The sequence below is a fragment of the Leptosomus discolor genome, chromosome Z, assembly GCF_034619465.1.
Source record: "Leptosomus discolor isolate bLepDis1 chromosome Z, bLepDis1.hap2, whole genome shotgun sequence".
Taxonomy (NCBI): Eukaryota; Metazoa; Chordata; class Aves; order Leptosomiformes; family Leptosomidae; genus Leptosomus; species Leptosomus discolor.
The window spans coordinates 41,829,777-41,853,877 of NC_141419.1; the positions used below are offsets into that span (position 1 = coordinate 41,829,777).

The 24,101-nt window shown below is 38.8% G+C and overlaps 1 protein-coding gene across 1 annotated transcript in view; it reads left to right on the forward strand.

Annotated features, from left to right (window-relative positions):
- Window positions 1–21,924, forward strand: part of LRRC2 (leucine rich repeat containing 2) — a 62,301-nt gene extending 40,377 nt beyond the window's left edge. The window contains exons 5-8 of the mRNA XM_086479985.1: window positions 13,932–14,077; window positions 16,218–16,373; window positions 18,261–18,397; window positions 21,875–21,924. Of these exons, the coding sequence (XP_086336111.1) occupies window positions 13,932–14,077; window positions 16,218–16,373; window positions 18,261–18,397; window positions 21,875–21,924 (489 nt within the window). The remainder of the gene's footprint in view (window positions 1–13,931; window positions 14,078–16,217; window positions 16,374–18,260; window positions 18,398–21,874) is intronic.
- The last annotated feature ends 2,177 nt before the right edge of the window (window positions 21,925–24,101 follow it).

Below are 24,101 nucleotides of genomic sequence, written 5' to 3' on the forward strand. Positions count from 1 at the left end.
ATAGCAGCAGAGGAGAACAAACACATAGCACAGTCACATTTGGATATTTTAACTTAAAGAAAAATGTCTCTGGTGCTCACATACCTGAATCGATGTGAGTCAGCAGGGAATTGTAAGTGAAGGGAAAAGCTTGTTATTTGTTATTCCATAAAGTGCAGCTAATGAGAGGTATTATTTATTCTCTAAGAAGAATAAAGTTGGAGAGTCTAACTGAAGTTAATGCATTTAATTTATTACTGAATACATTCCTATCAGTTGTTAACTAATTATAGGCAGTGACATGATTGATCAACTCTTCACAGCAGTAAACAGCACTTGGTAAGGTTGACTGTGATTTTTATTCATCATTATTGATCAGTGGGAAAGGAATAAAGGCAAGAGCTAGCCCTATCAGTTGAAAGCAGATATCATCATATTTTTTTGTCTTATATAGAGCTCAGTCAGGTAAGATCTCTGCTCTACTAAGGCTGGGCAAAAGAGTGTAGGATTATACCCAACGTGAAGTGGAAGTGATGCTGAAGACACAAGGGAATTCAAGGAGGATATGGCCCAGTGGTTCCTGCTTTTCTTATTGAAGAGATGTCAGCTCACAAACCTGGGACTTTCACGCTTCTGAACTGCAGTGTAAAGCATAATGAGTTTCAGGTTAAGAAATTAATGGCTGGAAAACTCAGAACAAACATAAAAAAAGAGGCATCCTTTCACCTTCTGTTTAGACTATCCATCTAATTCATTATTGTGGCTTGTCATAGGGCTAGTTACTACTGGTGGAGTTTAGAAGGAGGTGGGTAATTTTACAAATAATAAAACACAAATTACAAAGGTTATGGTAAGGTTAAAGTAACTTTATGCTTTACAGTTTAAACAGAGATTTTCAGGAACAAGATTTCCCAGACCTCCTTTATCTTTTACTTTGCAAAATTGATCCTTGTAATTTTTTTCTTCCTCTCTATTTTTAATTAACGTATATTTTGTTGATTCCTCATCACTTGTGTTACTCTAGCCACATCAGCCAAATCCTGATCTGCCAGATTCTTTGACCCAAAACTCGAGAGTCCACACATCAGTCTACATGGGCAGTGTGGATGCTGAGTATACCCGGCCAATGCTTGCCTGTACATAGAGTTTGTGTGAAGGCTGTGTATGACTATGTGATGGAACTTCCCCTGACTGTGTCTGGTTATATGATATATTGTTGTAAGGCTATATGACTGGGGAGAGTATGCACCACTAGGCTGCTGCTGCAGGCTATGACTCTTAGCTTCAATCCTGTCAGGTGGTGCACGCTGGCTGCCAAGCTGTCTTGAGGCTGCTATTTTGTCTTACCTTGAAATACAGAGCTGGTCAGTAAAAAGTTATGTCAGACCTGTGTGATCGTGGTGGCAGAGGGGCTGCAATGAATTAGAAGATACATGTGTCTGAATCACATGTGGACTTCACCATTTCATGATTTGCTGTTCTTTTCTGTCCTTGTTGCTGGTGTTTGTTTCGGTTTGGTTTGGTTTGGTTTGGTTTTGGTTAGTTACTCTGGGTTTTTAATCTCTCTTTGAATACATTCCTCGCAGGGCAGGGAGATGGTTAAGAAAAGGCCAGGCTACCCCAAACTCCTTTTAATATAGGTGAAATATTTTTCATTCTTAGAAGCTAGCTCCAAGTCTTCAGGTTACTAATCCAAAAATGCTCTTTGAAATGCTGGTTAGAGGCAATAAAAAAGGTTGACTAGACTTGAGGACCTAATGTTATGCTTCAGAATTGCAGAAAGCTGGAGTGTGTTTTTTTAAAAAAAGGGAAGAAATGAGGGGGTTGTAAAAAATATAGAGCATCTTAAATCCCTGCTAATTTCATTACCATAATCAAAGAAAGTCTTGATAGGTGCTTGTGACTTTTCACAATATGTACCTGGAGTGATCCTTAGTATCTCAAGACTAGAAATCAGGAAACCTCTGTCATTCTTTCTCTGACATATTTTTTGACCTCTTGCCACTGTGCTTTGGTTGGCTTTCTCCCATTTACTTGTGATGGTTATTAATGTTATTAAAACTGCACAGTAGAGATCTCTTAACATATGTTTTTACAGTGTAGCATCACAGAGCTTTATCTGCAGTTCTACGTGCTCTGGTAATAATGATGCTAGTACTGTAATATACTGCTAAGTTGAAGAACTGCTTTCCAAAGATTCCAACTTTTAATTCTCACCTTTGACATCTCAATAAGCAAGGTGAATACAGAGTTTTCCATTTTATTCTACTAGAACACCGGTGAGGTGTTTCTGCCATATTCTGAGGTTGAAAAAATCTGAACCGTGTTTGTTTGAATTGTGGCATAGAAATAAGAGGTTTTCATTATTTGTGTGAATGTCAGCTTCCTCTGAAGTCTGCAAAGTTCTTGAACTGAAAAACATGTTCTTGTTGCAAATACTATAGTATAATTACATAGAACTGTCATTTTATCGAGAAGTGCAATGCTTTTTGCTTATGTTGCTCTTGTATTGTGAAGGAAGAATGCACCATGAATTTACCATTTCTTGCTCAATTGTTTTAATCTTTACAGCCTTTCATAATCTTGATTTAGATCTTTCACAACTACTGCAAAACAAAAAATCGACAAAAATGAGAAATTCTTTCCATTCTGTTAATGACTGTTGCTCATGTCTGAATCCCACCTCGCGTTGTATTTTGCCTCGAGAAAAACTGACAAGAAGGACGGTGTTTCGTATGTAGGTGTACAATTGTTTTATTTAGTGGCAAGTAATTTGGGGGTTAATTATCGTGTATCACGTTACATATATATCCAACCATTTATTAGCTTTTTTGACCACTAGTTCACATTGAACACAAGACTTTCACTGAGTTATATACAGTTACTTTTCTCATCTTTTGATCTTTCCTCAGGTTTCAGTCGGTTTAACAGATTTGTGCAGTTCACTGTTCTTGTATTAGCTTGTACTTCTCTTTTATTTGCAGTTGTGAAAATCTTGACAGTTTTAGATGCATGCTGTAATAACAAATGTTACTCCTTCTAAGTATTTTTTCAGTAGCCATAGTTTCCTTTGGTATATTTATGTTCTTATATGCCCAAAGCATTACATAAGTATTTGTAAAATGTCGTCTTCACAGAAAATATTATCTGGCATTGCACATGATATACACAAATATGCAGAAGTTTTTTGTCGTTTACTATTAAAAAATACTAGGGTAATATATGTCTCTAGCAGCAATGCATAGCTAAGCAAAGATGAGTTGCTTGGACACAATCTGAAGGGGACTGGGTAGTAAAACACTTGTTTGGAAGCTACTTATTTTGACGTAGGATATAGAACAAAGAGTGTAAAATGTATCTGGGCTTATACTGTTTCAGTACCATGAAACCTGATTCTACGCAATTTATCTTTTGAGTAACTATGCTGGGAGAGGCCAGATGACTGATTTTATTAGATACCTTTTCCCTGTTTAAGAGACATAGGACAACATTTAGCAATCCAAGAGCATTATGGACCAAGCCTTCAGCTGTGTTTGTGCCTACCTCTTCCTGAGGTACTCTGAGTTGATGGAAGATCTCCTGACACAATTTAAACCTAGAAGCTTGCTTGAAATACAGGAGCCCCTCGGCTACGCTGGTCACCTTGCCAGATATTTTCTGTGCAGGCAGTTTTGTTTTTATTTAAAAGACAATTTCAACAGCTGCTTCATTAGTTTATAAGAAAAAAGTAAAAAAGAAAGAAAGAATTTCCAATGAACAGTAGATAAGGTTTGTAGGCTTACTGTGTTCTCTGTGGGGCAGTACCAAATATCACGTGGCTGGGTGGTGTCACTGGTGGGCTGCAACAGGTCCAGTGCCTGTGCCAGATCTCTGTAAATTCCATGTCAGGGGAATTCCTTCTGTAAAATGAGTCTTGAAAGACCAGTTTTATCACAAGTTTTCATAAGTAAGTATATGAATAAGTATTCATTTCTATTTTTATTAGCAGACAAATAATAAGAACAATAATAATTTAATACTTTAGATTACTTGGACACACACAGGTTACTTGGACACAGCCTGGATGGAGTAGTGCAAAATAGCAATGGAGCACTAAGAATTGCAAGAAGTCATAGCCTCATGCTCTTAATTGCACTAGCAAGTTCTTAGGAAGTAGCCAAATGTCTATTTGTGCAAAAACCTCACCCACTCTGCATACAACAGATGTGCCATTCCTCAGCTTTCTCATCCAGGTCAGGGAATTATCTCTCCCATATCTGAACCTTTTACTAATATTAGCTATATTTCCAATTTTTACATGTTTGTATCAGAGTAAGACATAAAGCCTCCTAGAAATACTGTTATAGTATGGAAAGAAAAAAATCCTTTGGGAAGAGATGAACTAAAAATTTTTCCTGTTAGGTTTGTCACCACCTGAAAGAAAGTAAATAAAAAACCCCTGAATATATCTAACAGTACTATGAGAAAGGAAAGAAGAGGAGGGAAAGAAAATTTGCTATAATCCTGGCAAGCCACAAAGATGAGAGCTGTTGCATTCAATTGTTGACAGTGTTCTCAATTGCAGATTTGTGTACTATCAGTGTCCTGCACATGTAGTCTGTGGCATTTAAAGAAGAATAATTTTTATGATAGACATTTTGCAAGAATTTGCTCAAGAAGATAATGTCTAATTCCAGACCAGACAGGTCACGGTGCAAACCAGACTTATCTCCATCATTGCTTTCCTGAATTTGGGGATTTTCTTTATGAAACTGCACGCAGCATGGGCAACAAACAGGAGGAGCTGGAAACCACTGGGCAGCAGGATAGCTATGACTTGCTCGTTATCACAGAAACATGGTGGGGTAACTCTCATGACTGGAGTGCTGCAATGGATGGCTATAAGCTCTTCAGATGGGATAGGCAAAGTAGGAGAGACGGCTGGGTGCCTTTGTATGTTAAGGAGTGTTTTGGTTGTGTAGAGATTAATGATAGTGAGGACAAGGCCAAATGCTTATGGGGAAGGATGAGTGGGAAGGCCAATGAAGCAGATATCCTGCTGGGAGTCTTCATTCCAACCAGGATGAAGAGGCAGATGAAGCATTCTATAGGTGACTGACAGAAGTCTCGCAATTGTTAGCCCTTGTCCTCGTGAGGGACTTCAACTTACCAGATGTCTGCTGGAAATACAACACAGCAGAGAGTCCAGGAGGTTCCTGGAGTACGTAGAAGATAACTTCCTCACACAGCTGGTAAGGGACACTACCAGGGGAGGTGCCTCACTTGACCTGCTGTTTATGAACAGAGGAGGACTGGTGAGAGATGTGGTGGTCAGATGCTGTCTTGGGCTTAGTGACCATGAAATGATAGAGTTCTCTATTCTTGGTCAAATAAGGAGGAGAGTCAGCCGAACCACAACTATGGACTTCCGGAAGGCTGACTTTGGCCTGTTCAGGACACTGGTCAGGAAAGTCCCTTGGGAGGCAGTCCTGAAGGACAAGTGCATCCAGGAAAGCTGGACATTCTTCAAGGAGGAAGTCTTAAGGCCACAGGAGCAGGTTGTCCTTGTGTGCCGGAAGACAAATCAGTGGGGAAGATGACCAGCCTGGCTGAACAGGGAGATTTTGCTGGAACTCAGGGAAAAAAAGGAGAGTTTACCACTGTTGGAAGAAGGGGCAGGTAACTCAAGAAGAGTATAGGGAGCTTGTTAGGTCATGCAGAGGGAAAGTTAGAGAGGCAAAAGCCCAACTAGAACTCAGGCTGGCCACTGCTGTGAAAGACAACAGCAAATGTTTCTACAAATACTTTAACAACAAAAAGAGAACCAAGGAGAATCTCCATCCTCTACCAGATGCAGAGGGGAACATTGTCACCAAGGATGAGGTAAAGGCTGAGGTACTTAATGCCTTCTTTGCCTCAGTCTTTAATAGGCAGACACGCAATCCGCAAGGTAATCAGCCCCCTGACCTGGAAAACAGGGTCCAAGAGCAGAATAAACCCCCTGTTATTCAGGAGGAATCAGTTAAAGACCTGCTTTGCCACCTGCATGTCCACAAGTCTATAGGGCCAGATGGGATTCACCCGAGAGTACTGAGGGAGCTGGCAGAGGAGCTGGTCAACAGGGGAGGTCCCAGACAACTGGAGACTTGCCAATGTGATGCCCATCTACAAGAAGGGCCAGAAGGAGGATCCATGGAACTACAGGCCTGTCTGCCTGACCTCAGTGCTGGGGAAGATTATGGAATGGTTCACCTTGAGGGCATTCACATGGCATGTGCAGGACAACCAGGGATTCAGGCCCAGCCAGGACGCGTTCATGAAGGGCAGGTCCTGTTTAACCAACCTGATCTCCTTCTATGACCAGGTGACCCACCTAGCCGATGAGGGGAAGGCTGTGGATGCCATCACCCTGGACTTTAGTAAAGCCTCTGACACGGTCTCCTACAACATTCTTCTAGGAAAGCTGGTGGCTCGTGGCCTAGACAGGTGCATTCTAAGCTGGGTTAAAAACTGGACGGCCGAGCACAGAGAGTTGTAGTGCATAGAGTTAAATACAGCTGGTGACAGGTCACAAGCGGTATTCCCCAGGGCTCAGTATTGGGACTGATCTTGTTTAGTATCCTCAGTAATTTTGCAGATGACACTAAATTGGGTGGGAGTGTTGGTCTGCTTGAGGGTAGGAAAGCTCTGCAGGGGGTCCTGGACAGGCTGGATTGATGGCCTGAGACCAATGTTATGAAGTTCAACAAGGCCAAGTGCTGGGTCCTGCACTTGGGTCACAAGAACCCCACGCAGCACTACAGGCTTGGGCATGAGTGGCTGGAAAGATACCCAGTGGAAAAGGACCTGGGGGTGCTGGTTGACAGCCAGATGAACATGAGCGAGCAGTGTAACCAGGTGGCCAAGAAGGCCTAGAGCATCCTGGCCTGTGTCAGAAATAGTGTGGCCAGCAGGAGTTGGGAAGTGATTGTGCCCATGTACTCAGCACTGGTGAGACCACATCTTGAGTACTGTGTGCAGTTTTGGGTGCCACAGTACAGGAAAGATGTTGAGGTCCTGGACTGTGTCCAGAGAAGGGCAACGAAGTCGGTGGGGGATCTGGAAAGCATGTCTTATGAGGAGTGGCTGGGGGAACTGGGATTGTTTAGCCTAGTGAAAAGGAGGCTGAAAGGAGACCATATTGCTCTCTATAACTGCCTAAAAGGAGGTTGTAGTGAGGTTGGTGCTGGTCTCTTCTCCCAAGTGACTGTCCTAGGTTACAGTGTAAGATGTGCCCAAAAAAGTATTCTATTACCATCTTCATGAGCTGTTGAGACTAGGTGGGGCGGTGCTCCCTGCCTCCCCCCTCTGGACTATCTCCTGTTAACGGCCAATCAAGGAATTGCTTTACGAGTCCCCATCCCATTGTGAGATGCTCCGCCCAGGGGGAAGGAGCCAAGCATTCCATGCTAAATATAAACTGAGATCTCCAACACCCTAGCAGCCTTCTTCCACTGGATTCCCAGAGGGATTTTTCCCCCCATTTGGAGTTCCAGAGGACAAGAGCTACCTACCTACCACTGGACCTTCCAAGGAAGACCAGACCCTTTTACAAGATTGCTGCTTCAACAAAACTACATCCATCATTTAGGAGGACTGAAGCCACCATCTTATCAGGCTGCTACTGCCACCCTAACAGGGTGTCAGGTTGTATTTCTGACTCTGTCAGTGTAAACCAGTGGGTTGGTTTTTTTTTCCTGCCTTGTGTTATATATATATATATTAGTAAAGAACTGTTATTCCTATTCCTCTTATCTTTGCCTGAAGGCCCGTTAATTTCAAAATTATAATAATTTGGAGGGAAGGGGGTTGCATTTTCCATTTCAAGGGAGGCTCCTGCCTTCCTCAGTAGACACCTGTCTTTCAAACCAAGACAGTGACTAGTGACAGGACAAGAAGTAATGGCCTTCATTTGCACCAGGGGAGATTTACATCGGGTATTAGGAAAAATTTCTTTACTGAAAGAGCGGTTAGACATTGGAACAGGCTGCCCAGGGAGGTGGTGAAGTCACCATCTCTGGATGTGTTCAAAAGACGTATAGATAGGGACATGGTTTAGTGGTGGGATCAGTAGTGTTAGGATAATGGTTGGAGCTGATGATCTTAAGGGTCTTTTCCAACCAAAATGATTCTATGATTCAAGAACAGTTATATTCAGTTCCACGTTACAGGGTTCTCGTGCTTCTTAGCCAGTTAGTGGCATTTGTCAAACTGCTGTGGTGCCCTGCACCACAGCCGGCAAGAAGCTTGTGCATTTTAGTGAAGTCACTCCGTGCCATGGTAAAAAGTTCTACCATTTGTGTTTGTAAATTAAAAAACCTTGGAGGTCCTTTTTCCTGGTATCATAGGAAGCAGCTCACAGACCACAAGCCTTCTGACCTCTGCTGCTGAAGTCAGAATGTATTTTTCCCCTCAATATTCTGCCTTCTATTTATAAGCAACCTGATTTCTGGCTGACATTCCATGGAAGTCTTGTTTCCAAGTTTATCAGGCTGTGTATGTTCAATCTGGTGTAAAAAGCTGTTGTCATTGCCCAGCATCAATGTACGTAAGGTGAAAAGATTTCATCATCAGTCATCAAAATGCTGCTACTGTAATAGGTTAGAGCCATACAATCACATTCTTAGTTTCACTCGAATGTTCTTCGCACATAATTTTTCTTATTGTTTATTTTGCTTTTGTCAATATTATACCTTTACCTGGTTCTTCTACTGATATCATCTCTTCAAACATCCTTGATATTTTTTTCCTTTCAAGTGAATAGTTACTATTATATCAATGTAAAACAAATCTATCAATCACTGTGTTATAGTTCTTTATTTTTGCTGTCATCTTTCCTTATAATATCTTTTTTTGGTTGCTACAGAATAAAATTTCATTTTCTCTTGGGTGTTTTCCCCCTAGTCCACTTGGGCAAATAGTGAATTACTCTGGGTTTCAGAATGAGCTGAAATGAACATACTCTATTTTTAAAACCAGAAGTGTAACTTCACAGGCTGAGTGTATTGTCATGGCAGAACAGAATTGTTGTATATGTTTACATAATAATTAAGACAGCACCATTTGAATAGTATGTCTTCAATTGCTGTTGCATCTTGGAGCAGAAATGAAGAGTTTTTGGCTTTTTCTCTAATCTGTTGTGAAAGTAAGCAATTTTGGTCATCTCTTGGTGAAGGAACAGAATATATCTTAAAAGGGATTTTTGTTGTATTCAAAGGACAATTCCTACCTAAACATTCTGGAGAGGTCAGTTAATGCCCATGTGCTGCTGACATTGTTTCTCTTCCTCTTCTGATGGTTTTAATTAAAACATATAAAGAGTATGCACTTAAAGTGAGCTACTGGATCCTTTTGAGTTGATGAGAAACCTATAATTGACTTTCGGTAGAGCCTAGTTTTCCTTTCTAATGTGTGTCCTTAATTTATAAGTTTTGGAGATTTGACGATGAGACAACTTTATGATGGCTAAGTGCAATAATATATGCAGACTGAGTGTAGCTGCAGCAATAATACTATGAAAATTTAATGTAACTAATCAACATAAATTTGTTTTTTGAGACAGCAGACTTGTTTTGGCTTCAGCCCAGAAAATCATTAATTTCATGCACACGACTCATCTATTGGCTTAGAGCAACTTCTACACTTAAACACATGATCCACATCCTTAGGGATTTTAACTGTATGAAGATAGTCCGGCTCTTACTGTGGTTCTTCAACCACATGTGAATGATCAGTACCTGATGTTTTTGTGAATACCGCATAGGCAGGCAGCTTTCTCATTCTTTGAAACCTCATGAAAGGTTTGTGTTTACAAAAAACTGTTCTAATAAAAAGCATAATCTTTTCTATGAACTTTTTATGCTTAGATCATCGTAGCTGTAAGTACTCTATTAGAATTTAAACATTAGGTGTTTGAATGATGATAATGCTCCAAAGATAAAAGGGGATAATGTTAAACTTTGAAGTAAATAGCTTGACACCAGAATAACAATGTCTGTGGATGAACTCAGCCAACAATTTAGGATTTTAGCATTGCAAAATCAGAATAATGTCTTCTGGGTGAAGACTTGCTTCCACGTACATTTCTTGGGTTTAGCTTATCATGTTATCATCAAATGAAGTGCTGTTTGAAGTCATGCATTTTTACGCTTCAGAAGGTTTTGTCACAAAATATGTGAACAAGTACCCTCTTACTAAGGGATGGGATTGACTGCTAAATGCCTTTGCCTCCTCAAGTTTAAAAGTCCAGTTTGGAAGTCCAGTGGTGGACTGGGCTATAAATGTACAAGTATATCTTTATGAAAGATATTTTCTGCCTCTAAAGATGCTTGTACCCTGTTTCTTTATTCAGTGCTTTTCTCCAGGAATGTAAATATAGTCATAGAAGAGGTTACACTTATAGCTCTGGGAAAGAAAAGCTTGGGATTTGGTTTGAATGCATGAGATTTAAGTGGGCAACTGTGTGGTTTGCACCTAGGGTACTCCTTTGTCATATATGTCATCCTGCTTTCAGCAGCTAATCAGATGCTGAGTGCCAGTTTATATGTTTTGGGGGACAACATATGTGATAACCTGATTCTACTGATGTGTTACAAATTTTCTTTGAATTTTTTGGGCAAAAGCACATTTGTAATGCATTGATAGACATTTCTGGATTAATTTCTTGTACATCTTGTCATACATTGACTTTGATGGGATGCTGTTTCTGTCACAGAATATTTACATGTAATTGAAAAATACAGTATTTGTGTGGTGAGGCTTGACAGAATTCACACCTTTTCATTTGTTGGTGCTAAGTAGTAGGCAACTCATGTTAAACTTGCATGCAACCTTATCAGTAAATCCCTTCTGTGGCAAAAAGCAGAACAGAAATAAAACTGCACCAATTAATCAAATAACTTGTTTAGCCCAGGATGTGGTGTCCTTTTCTTTCAACTGAAAGTTTAAGTGTCAGAGGGAAAGAGAACCAGTGAAGCTCTATGATGTTATCTGGATTATTTCTATGAACATAATTATTAAGATAAGCAAAATGGGGCAGTTTGTCAAATAAAAATGACAACAGTGATTAAACAGAAGAACTACAATAAGTGGATCCAGGTAGCTAGACTATCAGATGTAGCTATTTTTAAAAATGGAACTTGCATAAAGCCTGTATATTGATTGATTCAAAGTCACATAATAGAGGAAAATAGTAAAAATCAACATGAAGCAAAAATAAATTATAACATAAAACCGATAAGGGAACCACGCTTGTTTGAAAATCAAGTTTTATAAAAGGTGCAAAAATCCATCAGTCCTTCAAGAAGAAATAAAATACACAGGGTTTTCTTTAGAAAATATAATACATAGCTGCCATAATTCCCAAAGCATCATATATCGTAGGTGTTTGTTGGTAACATATCAGAGATGGATTAAATAAAAACTCCATTAGATTTCAACATACTATAGAAATTGGACAGGTTTTGCTAAATATTACACCAAAAGAACAACTACTGAGGGCTTGCAGCTTACACAATATTATCATGGCTCCATACATTCTGTGGCATGCTGCACCAAATTTTGTATCAAGAGAGTCCATGGCTTTATATTTTGTTGGTACATTTTTATGGGAGTATAAAATCCTGAAAAATGTCGGTTTTCAAGTATTAAACGGATTTGGTTTCAATACTATATGAAAACCAGCAGAAACAGCTCTGTTTATTAAAAAATAATACTGCTATATTAATGTTACTTTCAATATTTAATGCAATAAAATACTTTCAGGAAAACACACAAAACTAGTTACTGCTGTTGAAGAAATATTATTTTACCACACAGTGTTGTTGTTACCAAGTTGTTTCAGCATGACAGGTGACCGCATGTGAAAGCAAACTTGAGTGAACAGTGATGTTAGTTTGTTTTAAAATAGTCAGTTTGATGTTTAGACACTGTGGCTTTTCTTCTTTGGGGATACTTTGAGAACATTTTAGGTGTCATTTAAGCCTGTGGGACTTTGTTTTAATTCTGTGCCTGCTAAATTCCTTTTGGGGAGACTTTACTTAATGAAATGTATCAGCAGTTTTAGCAAATTGTTCTGAGTGCAGAGAAACTTGAAATATTTTTGGGGGATTTGGAATTGTGACAATAATTTGAAACCACAAAATAAATGCAGTGTAAAGATGGTGTCAATTACTTTCTCTGCTCTCTCATTGCTGCGATCTAGAAGACTCAGTCTGTTTTCCTTGTTCTAGAGGAGGGTCTGGTTTGCTGGAAAAAAAAATCAGTATCTGGAAAAATTTACAGTATAGGAATGAGTGTTCATTGCTAGTAGTCACTCCTCAAAATGACAAAATAATTTGGAATTCAGAAGTGTCAGAATAAAATGTGTGCTTACCTGTTCTGAATCAGGAGTGAGACATTTCCATGGTAATGTCTCACCAAAGCTGTTTTAATGTAGTGGTGGGAAGATTTTAAAATTATATCTTTAACTCTGAACCTCTATTATGTTTTTGAAAGGTAAACTTAATTGTGTAGTCATTTGTAATATGATAACTTCAGTAAATCTCCCTGAAAAGATTTCCTGCAACTTTAAGATCTGACAGCAATATGAGGATATATCTAGAAAAAAAACAAACCAAAACAAAAATGAAACAAAAAACCCCCCACCCCACAAACAAGAAAACCATCACCAAAAATCACCAAACCAAACTGACTCTGACAGAACACAAAGCTGTGAATGTGAGCATTTTGAACAGCAAGGGTCAAATTACAATGAAAGTCTGGCAGTATTGCAGTAAGAAGAAGTTTGGGCATAAATTAACAAAGCAGGAATTGATTATTAACAAAGCAGGACTTCATTATTAATGAATAATTATAATAAAAATCCTTCCCAAAGATTCAGAATACATTTTATTACTTTCTATTTCTTTATAAATTATGATGTTGCTTGAATTTTGCTCGATTTGGAAGTGGAAAATATATTTGGTTTGGGGTTCCTAATTATTTTCTACATTCTAAAAAACCTTCAGGCAAAGACCAATGAAAAGTTTTTGCTACTTTCTTTTCTGTATCAGGATCTATAGAGCTAGATTGTGATGGTGACATACGATTAGAAGCTCAGAGACATAAGTTCAATCCTAAAGCACTTTTTTCATTTGCATTTATACTCCTCTGACATTCACTTTAGCTAGCTTCACGGTTTTATGAACACTGGTAGTGTGAATAATTGATTCAGTACACAGACATCTTTATTTAACACACTTATTTCTTTAACAGGTATATTTTACATTTGTAGTTAACCTTCATTGAGCTAAAGGTTTATTACTTAAAAATGTAGTTCCTTTGAAAAGTATTCAAATAAAAAGCTCTAGTACACCTTATTATGTATTTAGTTTGCAGTATGGAAGATGTATTTTCAAAGAACTTTGAAAAATATTGGACCAAATTTTCTGCTGGCTTAAAATGGCAGTTTCATTTTCTAACAGTCTCCTAGCATTACAGTATCAGTGCATAGAGTTATAGCAAAGGAAACATATGTATTTTTTATGGGAGTTATAAAATTTCTGATTTTGAGAATGGTAACCTGGTACCTATTAATTATCAAAACTGTGTTTTGTCACTTCAGAGCTTAGTTCGTATGTAACCTAGGAAGGAATAAAGTCATTGTTCGGTTTCAGCCTTGGGGTCATCTGAAACAATATTTTTTTTGGGGATGAAAATTCCATTCAATACCATGAGAGTGTTAGAACTGTGATGAGCACTTTGGAAGGTAGTTGCTTCTGAAATCGTTTTTCCTATAAAATGATAACTAAATGACAAGGCTGGCAAAATGTTGAGTAAATATATCATGCAATTCTTATTTTTCTAAGTGCTTTGAGAGGAATAAGTATGCTCGATGAATGATGTCTTCCTGTATCCGCAAAATGTAACTAAAATAAAGTACCTCTTCTTTCTAGCTAAGTAACCTGAAACAAGTCACAGTTGTGGATGTGTCAGCAAACAAGTTCCATTCTATTCCAATTTGTGTACTCCGGATGTCTAATTTGCAGTGGTTGGATATTAGCAGCAACAACCTAACAGATCTCCCGGAAGACATAGACAGGTAGTTTTTGTTTTAATCCATTGACAGTCTTGTGAACTATAAAGCAAATCTAGAAAGTAACAAGCTTCCAAGGGCACCATGAAAAATCACGTGAAAAAAATCACATTTGGAAATGCATCACATAGTTTTGCATGTAAGCTTTGCCATTATTATTCATGGACTAGCTCAGAGAACAGAAACTGCAATTTCTAGCTCTTTGATGACAAGTTGTACAGTCAGTGCCTCTACTGTTCAGGTAACTGATTGCATTTTCTGCTGCATTCATGACAATTTGTCATTCTATCCAGACACTGGTTTTTGAGAAGTTCATGGGGCATACTCTGCCCCAGTTCCAGCAAAGGGGACTCACCATATGAAGTTGGCAGCAGTATCTCTCTGAAACGCAGATGGGGTGGAGGGAAAGACAAATTAAAACATATTTCAGCTACTGAAAGAACCTGATAAACTTTGGCAGTAAAGCAGAATGACACTGGTAAGACTAAAAAAACCTGCTGACAATCCTCCCCTCCTACTCTGAAGTATATATACACGTGCACAGATATACCCACTCTCTCAATTTAGAGATGCACTAGGACTAGTTTTAAAAAAATTATGCTGATCCCTCTAACGGGACTTATTAGCCTGAGAAAGCCATTTTCTTATCCCTGGGCCTATTTATTCACTCTTGAGTCCTGTTGTAACTTGGTTTACAACACTTTACATAGCCATAAGAAAAACAAAACACATACTAACCAAAGTTTATTAAAAAAATGATGGATAATATATTGATCTGGGAATAGAGATCCCTAAAGCAGAAGAAACTTCAAGAAAACTCATTCAACCTTAACTTTTGCAAGACTTTGAGGCTGGGCAAAAACACTTTTTTGGAACATTGCGTAATCACAGATTTCTCTGACAGTAGGGCCGAAGTCTTCATTTGTATTAGTAATTCAGATGCTCTAGCCAAAACAGCACAAACCTGCCTTTTTTTTTCCCAGGGGATGTGAGCTGTGGTTTGATTAACTTCAAAGAACTTCTCAGAGGATATTTTTATTTTATGGAAGGATACTCACTCAACTTGAGGGTCACTTTTCCCCTGTAACCTATATATATTTCCCTATCTCCAAAATATTCCTTTTCTTCATTTCATCTTCTCCATTTCATACTGAGTTGCAGCCTCGATACTAAAGCATCATAACCACACACGATAAAATAAGATTTTTTTTTTTGTTTGACATTGGGTTTTGAATTTTGAGACCTCTTGGGCTCATGCGTGTTCTGAAGACTAGAAAATGTCAGGATATCACACACACCACACTCCGCTCCCCCCCCAGCAAACTGATACTCTTATTCAGACTCATGATTTCAATGCCTGCAGTGTCAAAGAACCTCAGCAAACTACCATGAAATCTGTGATTAAAAAAGATGAGTAGGCAGTGAAGCCTTGCTTAATATTTTCCCTGAATTCAAACAAACCATGTGGGCCTGACAAGCAATAGTCTGCAATAGTGTTTTAGGAATGGACCCTTCTGGTCAACCAAAACAACCTTGCTTCATCAGTTTGCTATGCTTTTCATCTTCTATCTACTCCAAGGAGTAAATGCCCAGCCACAAACTATTGCATCAGGAAAAGCCAGGAGAAATAAAGCAAAAGAAGACTAACGTCTTCACCCACAAAATACTGTCATTAAATTGATTTCAGTGGGATAACTTGCAAGAGCCATATGGCCAGGAGCTGGTCTTTCTCTTGCTCCCCACCATACTAATTACTAGAGAAAAACAATAAATGAGAATATACTGCCTAGCACGGATGTATCTAGTTCACAGAAACTAGCATATGGACAAAGGTGTGAGCTGGTGACCCATATTTTTCATTAGTTCTTGGATATATGTGATGAGATTTTATATCATATTCTGTCAACATTTTCTGTATGAAAGCATAGTAATTTTTGTAACCTTTTATCTTGGGCATGCTTCTGAGTACTTGTCAGGGGCAAGGTACTCTTACCTATAATGTTGAACCATGACTGGATATTTCCATTAAAGTCGATGACAATTTGTGAAAGTGTGGTACAAGATTAAATCTGTGTTGCTATTTTGCATAGAGGTTCCTGTCAAAAATAAATATTTTAAGCTATCTTTATGTTTTACACTTTTACAGGTTAGATCAATTGCAGACGCTTCTCCTACAGAAAAACAAGTTGACTTATCTTCCACGAGCTCTGGTCAATATGCCAAAGCTCAGTTTGCTAGTTGTCAGTGGTGATGACCTGGTTGAGATACCCACAGCTGTCTGTGAGTCAACCACAGGCTTAAAGTAAGTAAAAGTGAGAGAGAAAGGAGTATGTCCTTAAGAAGATAGGGTAGGTGCACCCAGGAGAAATAATTTCAGAAGCATCAGTTGGTGGTCAAATTCTGATCCAATTTATATCAGAGCCCTTAAGGAGGCACCAGAGAGAATGGAAACTGCAGAGAAGCCACAGCTTGCTGATGTTCATCTGCAAGTTCCCCACATTGTGCATCTGTATGCCTAAAAAGGCTATTCCTGTGGAGACTTGATCATAGTAGCTCTAACTCTGGAGTCTCAAAGCCATACCCCAGAGCGGGACCTGTAGTCTGGCAGCAAGCTGTTGATAACATTAGTGCTGTCAGAAGTATGTTGCTGGGAGCGGGAGACACGGCTCGTTAAAATGCTAATTAGTGTCACATGGGTTTAGTAGTTCATATTTTCTTTGTTGTGAAATAGCACCTTGTTGCTGCATGCAGGAGAAGACTTTACTCTTCTAGGCCTTTAAAGGCTTCTTTAAAGGCCTTTCAGTTTGCAATTATAATGATCTTGCATTTCTGTAAGTGGTGTTCAGGTCTTCAATTATGAAACCATTTGAGACTCTACACTGGATCTGGTTGGGATGGAGTTAGCTTTCCCTATAGCAGCCCTCATAGTGCTGGGCTTTGTATTTGTAGCTAGAATGGTATTGATAACACACCAAGGTTTTTGACTGTTTTGACTGTTGAGCAGTGCTCCCACAGCATCAAGGCTGTCTCTCCAATGCTCTCCCAAAAAAGCCAGCAGGCTGAGTATGAGCAAGAGGCTGGGAGGGGACCTAGCTGGGACAGATGGCTCAAACTGACTGAAAGGATATTCAGTACCCTGTGATGTCATGCTCAGAAATTAAAAGTTAAGAGAAAGGAGAAGGGAGGTGGGTCATTCATTATTAAGGTGTTTGTCTTCCAAAGCAATCACTACACATACTGAGCTCCTTCTTCCAAGGAAGTGGCTCGACTTTGCCTGTTGATGTGAAGTAAAGAATAATTTTTTTTTGCTTTGCTTTGCTTTTGCGCACGGCTTTTGCTTTTCTTCATTAAGCTGTCTTTATTTCAACCTATGAGTTTTTCATCTTATATTCTCCCCTTGTCCCGCTGAGGAAGGACAAGGAGAAAGATGCTTAGTTGGCACCTGGCCAGCCAAGGTCAAGCAACCACAAACTTACAGCAATTCATGAGATTTTAAAAAAACATTTGATTTGCTAGAACATTTGTTTTTTTGAAAGTAATAATTTTATTGGTTTTTTTTTTTTTCTTCTTCTTGGAGTGGTAATACCATCAGAGATTTTCAGAATGCTGTGCACTTAATTTGCATCTTATGTAAGTTGTTTATGTAACCATCTAGTTTTTCACCTCTAACGTGTAGCTTTAGGAAATTTGCAAATATGACATAACGCACGTCCTGTCATGCACTGTAAAAAAGAAGTAAGATAGCAACAACAAAAAAATGGAAACACGTACTGTCAGCTAGTGATGCTGGCAAAATTCCAGACTGCTAGACAGTGTTGTTAGGATGGAATTGTTAGTAGCGTGACTGCTGTTAGCAGTGTTACTGCTCATTAACAAATGTGAAATTACAGTGTACTCTGTCAGAAGTTACATAGTAAATAGCTGTTATTGCAAAGAATGATTTATGAAGATGGGCAAAAATAAAGAGATAGATCTGATCATTTTTATATGGAAAATAGAGTACAAAGAACGTGCTGTTTGAAATCTTTATTTCTAATAATAGATGGAGTCTAACAAAGCCATAATGCAACAATTGAGCAAATGTTCTTTATGTTTCCCCTTCAGCAGCAACTTCTAAAATGTCATTCATGTTGGCTGGTGACATTCAGAAGCCTGTTGCATACATTCTTGTGTTAATCTTTCTCTCTAGGTTCGTAAGTCTCAAGGACAGCCCAGTTGAAACTATTGTATGTGAAGACACGGAAGAAATTATAGAAAGTGGACGTGAACGGGAGCAATTTGAGAAAGAGTTTATGAAAGCATACATTGAAGACCTAAAGGAAAGGGGTATGGGTGTTAACTTGCAGTAAACTTCCTACTATCTTGGATATAAATGCAGACTTATATTGGGAACATTAATGTTTAGAAGTACAAGCAATATACCCTTAACCTGTAATTGTCTGTTATTTTAGTCTTATAAATAAACTAAAAGTGAAAATGCTGAATGTGTTTTGTTAAAAGTTTGGACCCTAACTAAAATACTTGATATTGAACAACTGTATACAAAATTAATGGTGTGTTTGTACATGTATTAACCATAATTCAATGATAATGTAAACAATTATTATCCTCATTCTCCAGATATACTTACCTCTCTTGGGACTAACATTAGTGATTCTGAATTCCTGCAGAAGTGCTTCTTCCCTAAAAAAACACAGTGTGTATATGAAATACTCTCTGCATTGACAGAACATTCTTTAATGGCGTATAATATGTGTTTGGTTTTATATATATATATATAACCATATATCTATATATACACATAAAACATATATATGGTTAAACAGGGAACTGATGGGCAAACTCAAGTGGAAGAAGAGAGTCTATAGATCTTGGAAGGAGAGGATGGTCACTTGGGAGGACTATAAGACTCTTGTCACAGTTTGTAGAGAGGCAACTAGGAAAGTTAAGGCCTCCTTGGAGTTAAGCCTTGCAAGGGAGGTCAAGGACAACAGAAAGGGCTTCTTCAAGTACATTGCAGACAAAACTAACACTAGAGGCAATGTAGGCCCACTGTTGAATGAGGCGGGTGCCCTGGTGACAGAGGACACAAAGAAGGCGGAGTTACTGAATGCCTTCTTTGCCTCTGTCTGTACTGCTGGAGACTGTCCTCAGGAGTCCCAGACCCCTGAGGCCCCAGAGGAAGTCAGGATAAAGGAAGAGTTTGCCTTGGTTGATGAGGACTGGGTTAGGGATCAGTTAAGCAACCTGGACATACATAAATCCATGGGCCCTGATGGGATGCACACATGGGTGCTGAGGGAGCTGGTGGAAGTTATTGGTAGGCCACTCTCCATCATCTTTGCTAAGTCGTGGGGAACAGGTGAGGTGCCTGAGGACTGGAGGAAAGCAAACGTCACTTCAGTCTTCAAAAAGGGCAAGAAGGAGGACCCGAGCAACTACAGACCGGTCAGCCTCACCTCCACCCCTGGAAAAGTGGTGGAGTAACTTATCCTCAGTGCTGTCTCTAGGCACATGAAAGATAAGAGGGTCATTAGGAGCAGTCAACATGGCTTTGCCAAGGGGAAGTCATGTTTGACCAGCCTGATAGCCTTTTAAGAAGACAGAAGCAGGTGGATAGATGATGGGAGTGCAGTGGATGTGGTTTATCTCGACTTCAGTAAAGCATTTGACACCGTCTCCCACAGTATCCTCGTAGCTAAACTGAGGAAGTGTGGTCTGGATGATTGGGTAGTGAGGTGGATTGTGAATTGGTTGAAGGAAAGAAGTCAGACAGTTGTGGTCAATGGGACAGAGTCTAGTTGGAGGCCTGTATCTAGCGGAGTCCTTCAGGGGTCGGTACTGGGACCAGTACTATTCAATATATTCATCAATGACCTGGACAAGGGAATTAGAGTGCACTGGCAGCAAGTTTGCTGATGATATGAAACTGGGAGGAGTGGCTGACACACCAGAAGGCTGTGCTGCCATTCAGAGAGACCTGGACAGGCTGGAGAGCTGGGCAGGGAGAAATTTAATGAGCTACAACAAGGGCAAGGGTAGAGTCTTACACCTGGGAAAGAACAACCTCGTGTACCAGTTGGTGTTGGGGACTGAGCTGCTAGAGAGTAGCGTAGGGGAAAGGGACCTGGGGGTCCTGGTGGACAGCAGGATGACCATGAGCCAGCAATGTGCCCTCATGGCCAAGAAGGCCAATGGCCTCCTGGGGTGTATTAGAAGGGGTGTGGTCAGTTGGTTGAGATGTTCTCCTCCCCCTCTACTTTGCCCTGGTGAGACTGCATCTGGAACAGTGTGTCCAGCTCTGGGCCCCTCAGTTCAAGAAGGACAGGGAACAGCTTGAAATAGTCCAGTGCAAAGCCATAGAGATGATGAAGGGGGTGGAACATGTCCCTTATGATGAAAGGCTGAGGGAGCTGGGTCTCTTTAGCTTGGAGAAGAGGAGACTGAGGGGTGACCTCATTAATATTTATAAACATGTAAAGGGCGAGTGTCAGGAGGATGAAGCCAGGTTCTTCTCGGTGATGGCCAATGATAGGACAAGGGGCAATGGGTGCAAGCTGGAGCACAGGAGATTCCACATTAACATAAGGAAAAACTTTTTCACTGTGAGAGTGACACAGCACTGGAACAGGCTGCTCAGAGAGGTTGTGGAGTCTCGTTCTCTGGAGACATTCAAAACCTGCCTGGACGCATTCCTGTGTGACCTACTATAGGTGGTCCTGCTTTGGCAGGGGAGTTAGACTAGGTGATCTTCTGAGGTCCCTTCCAACCCCTAACATTCTGTGATTCTATATCTGTATCAATGTACTGTTTAAGTACTGTAAAATTATTGTAGTAAAATCACTGCTTTTGTCTTTATTACACAACACCTGAAAGTGTACATATTACTTTGTTTTGCAATTCTGTCTTATATTTACCATAAGTAAGTAACTGTCAGTCTCTTGAGTCTTGTTTAGTAAAATGTGTTAGGAAACAAAGAGAAAATTTCCTGTGAGACAAAATACGCTATAGGCAATGTTTAAATCTCTTTGAGAGGCTGTGTGTAGAAATGATTTTTTGTGGAATGAATCTTACAGTATCTTTTAATTCCTTGCATTTCATGTAAGTGGTCTGTATAGTGGTCCTAAAAGAACTGGTAAAAGAGAAATGTAAAGAAAGGCCACAGGATGTGGCTGCAGAATACGTTTCATGTTCTGATATGGGACTTTTGTTCCTCAATGTCCATAAGCTGCACACTTGAGTATTCAAGTTGTCTACTTCTAAAGTGAAGTCTGCTATAAAAATGCCAGAGACAAGGAATGGAGGACAAACTAAGGCCATAATTTGGCTTTAGAGATATTCATTAAATATGTAGTGATGGAATTGTATTACAGACTTGTGAATTGTGGAGTCTAAGATACTGGCTGCCAAGCTGCCTGAAACCTGCATTTGGCCCTGTCAAGCACATGCCATCTTTATACTCCTTTGGTGCAAAGCAGATCAGGGATACGTTTTTCTGCCTTCCTAGACAAAACTTATCACCATGCTTTTTATGATAAGATTGGGTCATGAATCAGTCTTAGATTTCCATCTTCTGAACTCTTGTGCTATAGATTATGCCAATACCCACTTTTGAAAAGCAGACTGGAGAAGGAATGGCTTTCGTATAATACCAGCCAGCAGAATTTCTGAAAGACAACACAGAGATCACTTGTAGAGTACCTATAACACCAAACCTAGCTGTTTCTAGCTAAGGGCTCCACTGATTTCTGCTGGATTACATAACTGAGGTCTGAGTTGTATTTCTTTTTTCTCTTTTCACAGATTCAACTCCTTCCTACACTACGAAAGTATTACTCAGTCTTCAGCTATGAAGATCAAAGTCTCTAAATCACAAGTGAATATCAGAATAATTCTATTTTCATCCACCTGAACAGAAAACACTGGAAATCATAGATGGCCAGAAGCACTTCAAAATCATCATGAATTTTTTTTGTTGTTGTTACTATAGTTGCTCCCATTAACTACAGATAAAATAAACAGCAGTAGAGACTTCATAAGATGCTGTTTGAGATTTTAAATCAACATATTTATTTTCAAGTCCACAGCAACAGCCACTGATTTGCATATAGACCTGCTGAACATAAATATTCCCTGTAATAAAGCATACACAGGCATAGATGCCCTCAGAATGAAGACACTGTACATTATAGTTGAAACATCAGAACACAAATCATCATCTTAAAAAGAGATTAGATTTTACAAGAGGGGAAGGATTAATTTACAAAATTAATGTGATCTGTTGTATTCTTAAGACCAAATAATACATTTAATTCTTCACAATATTTAAAGTGTGAACACATACATAGTGGCTTGCATCTATTTTCTGTTCTTCAAGGAAATTGTCCTCCTCAAGATTTTAAGTTTAGATAAGGTTCAACAATTTTATGTATAGAATCTAGCAATTCAGCTGCTTTTTTTCAAGCCTATTATAAACTTTTACCTGCTTGCAAATTCAACATGACTGAAACTTCTGTGCTTAGCAGTCTTGAATTATAGCAGTATATTACATAAGATTTTAAGGACTAAGTAGCATGAAAAAATACTATTTGCAAAATGATGATAAAGGTCTTCTACTAATGGTTTCAGATTAGAGAATTTTGTGAACATTTATTGGAATTTTCCAAGTTGTAGGAGAATGAGTTTGCTGGATAAAATATTATGTTGCTTGTTATTTAATAATCTGTTTATATATCATTATGTAAGCGTATATACTGTAGAGTTTCAGAAATCTAGTTTTACATATTTTTTGTTTAATAAATCAATACTTTTTAATCTAAAAAGCCTTGAGACTTTGAGAATTTAGACTCTAATTAGAGAATCTAAAAGTCCTAAACTTATGAGTGTGGTTAGGGGAAAAGATATTTACATCTTGCTTTTTTATTATAGATGTCCTACGTGCAGTTTTGTGCAGTAGAGTGCCACTTAAATCAGTCATATTTAAAAGGCAAATCTACAAAGGATTTACTCCTCAATACTTCCATATAAAAAAAGTCCTGCTTTTGATGTTTTCTTCCCTTTTTAACTTTTTAGCATTCATTCTTTTGGAAGAAGAGAATTTGTAAATAGTGTGTTATTTATTCCAGTCACAAACTCCTGCAGTTATATTACTGTCTGAAATGAAACCCACTTGAGTTGGTCTCTAAGTGTTGATGATTTTAAGCAAGTCCTGGAAGAAAAATAAACTTTCAAAAAACTCAAGAAAACTTGACATTGATCTGAAATGGAATAATGGAAGATCTGAAATTTTTTTCTTTTTTTTTTTTTTTAATCACAAAGATATCAAAATACGATAAAATAGGGGCAATCAAAGTGAGCTTGTAGGAATCAGGCTATCTGAAACAAGCCTAGCAAACTTTCTTTTAGTGAAAGTATAAATTTGGTTGATTAGCTATTGATATTGATGTAACAAACTTCTGAAAGACATCTGATTTGGCATTGCTTGAAATTCTATTTCTAGAGTTCGGATGTAGTCTAATATGATCCAGTGAAAATTGCAGGAATGGAAATCACAACTGCTGTTTTTTTACAATGGAGTTGTCCATTATCGGAGTTGTAACTTTAAGAAAAACTTGGGGTGCAAATATAATTAACTAAACAAAAGTTCCCTGCACAATTCTATTGTCAGAATTGTTGGATATATAAACAGAAGGTACTTGAATTTAAAAGTTTTGTTAGTACTTAGCATTACTGCATATCTTACTCGAAAGGTTTCTGCTGTTCACAGGTAAGAGTGATGCGAATAACTGGGGAATATTCAGAAGTAAAGCAATAACATAAATAGAAAACATGCATTTTTAAGTTCATTGAACAGTGAACAAGTCCATTTGCTTGTCAATGTTTATCAACAAAAAAGCACAGTCTATAAACAGGATTTTTTTACTGCAGTAGACAAGCATAACACAGACAACTAAACTTGAACTCACAGATTTGAACTAGAAACAAAAGGCCTGTTTTTCAATGAGAGTAACCATGGGACAACTCTCAAAAC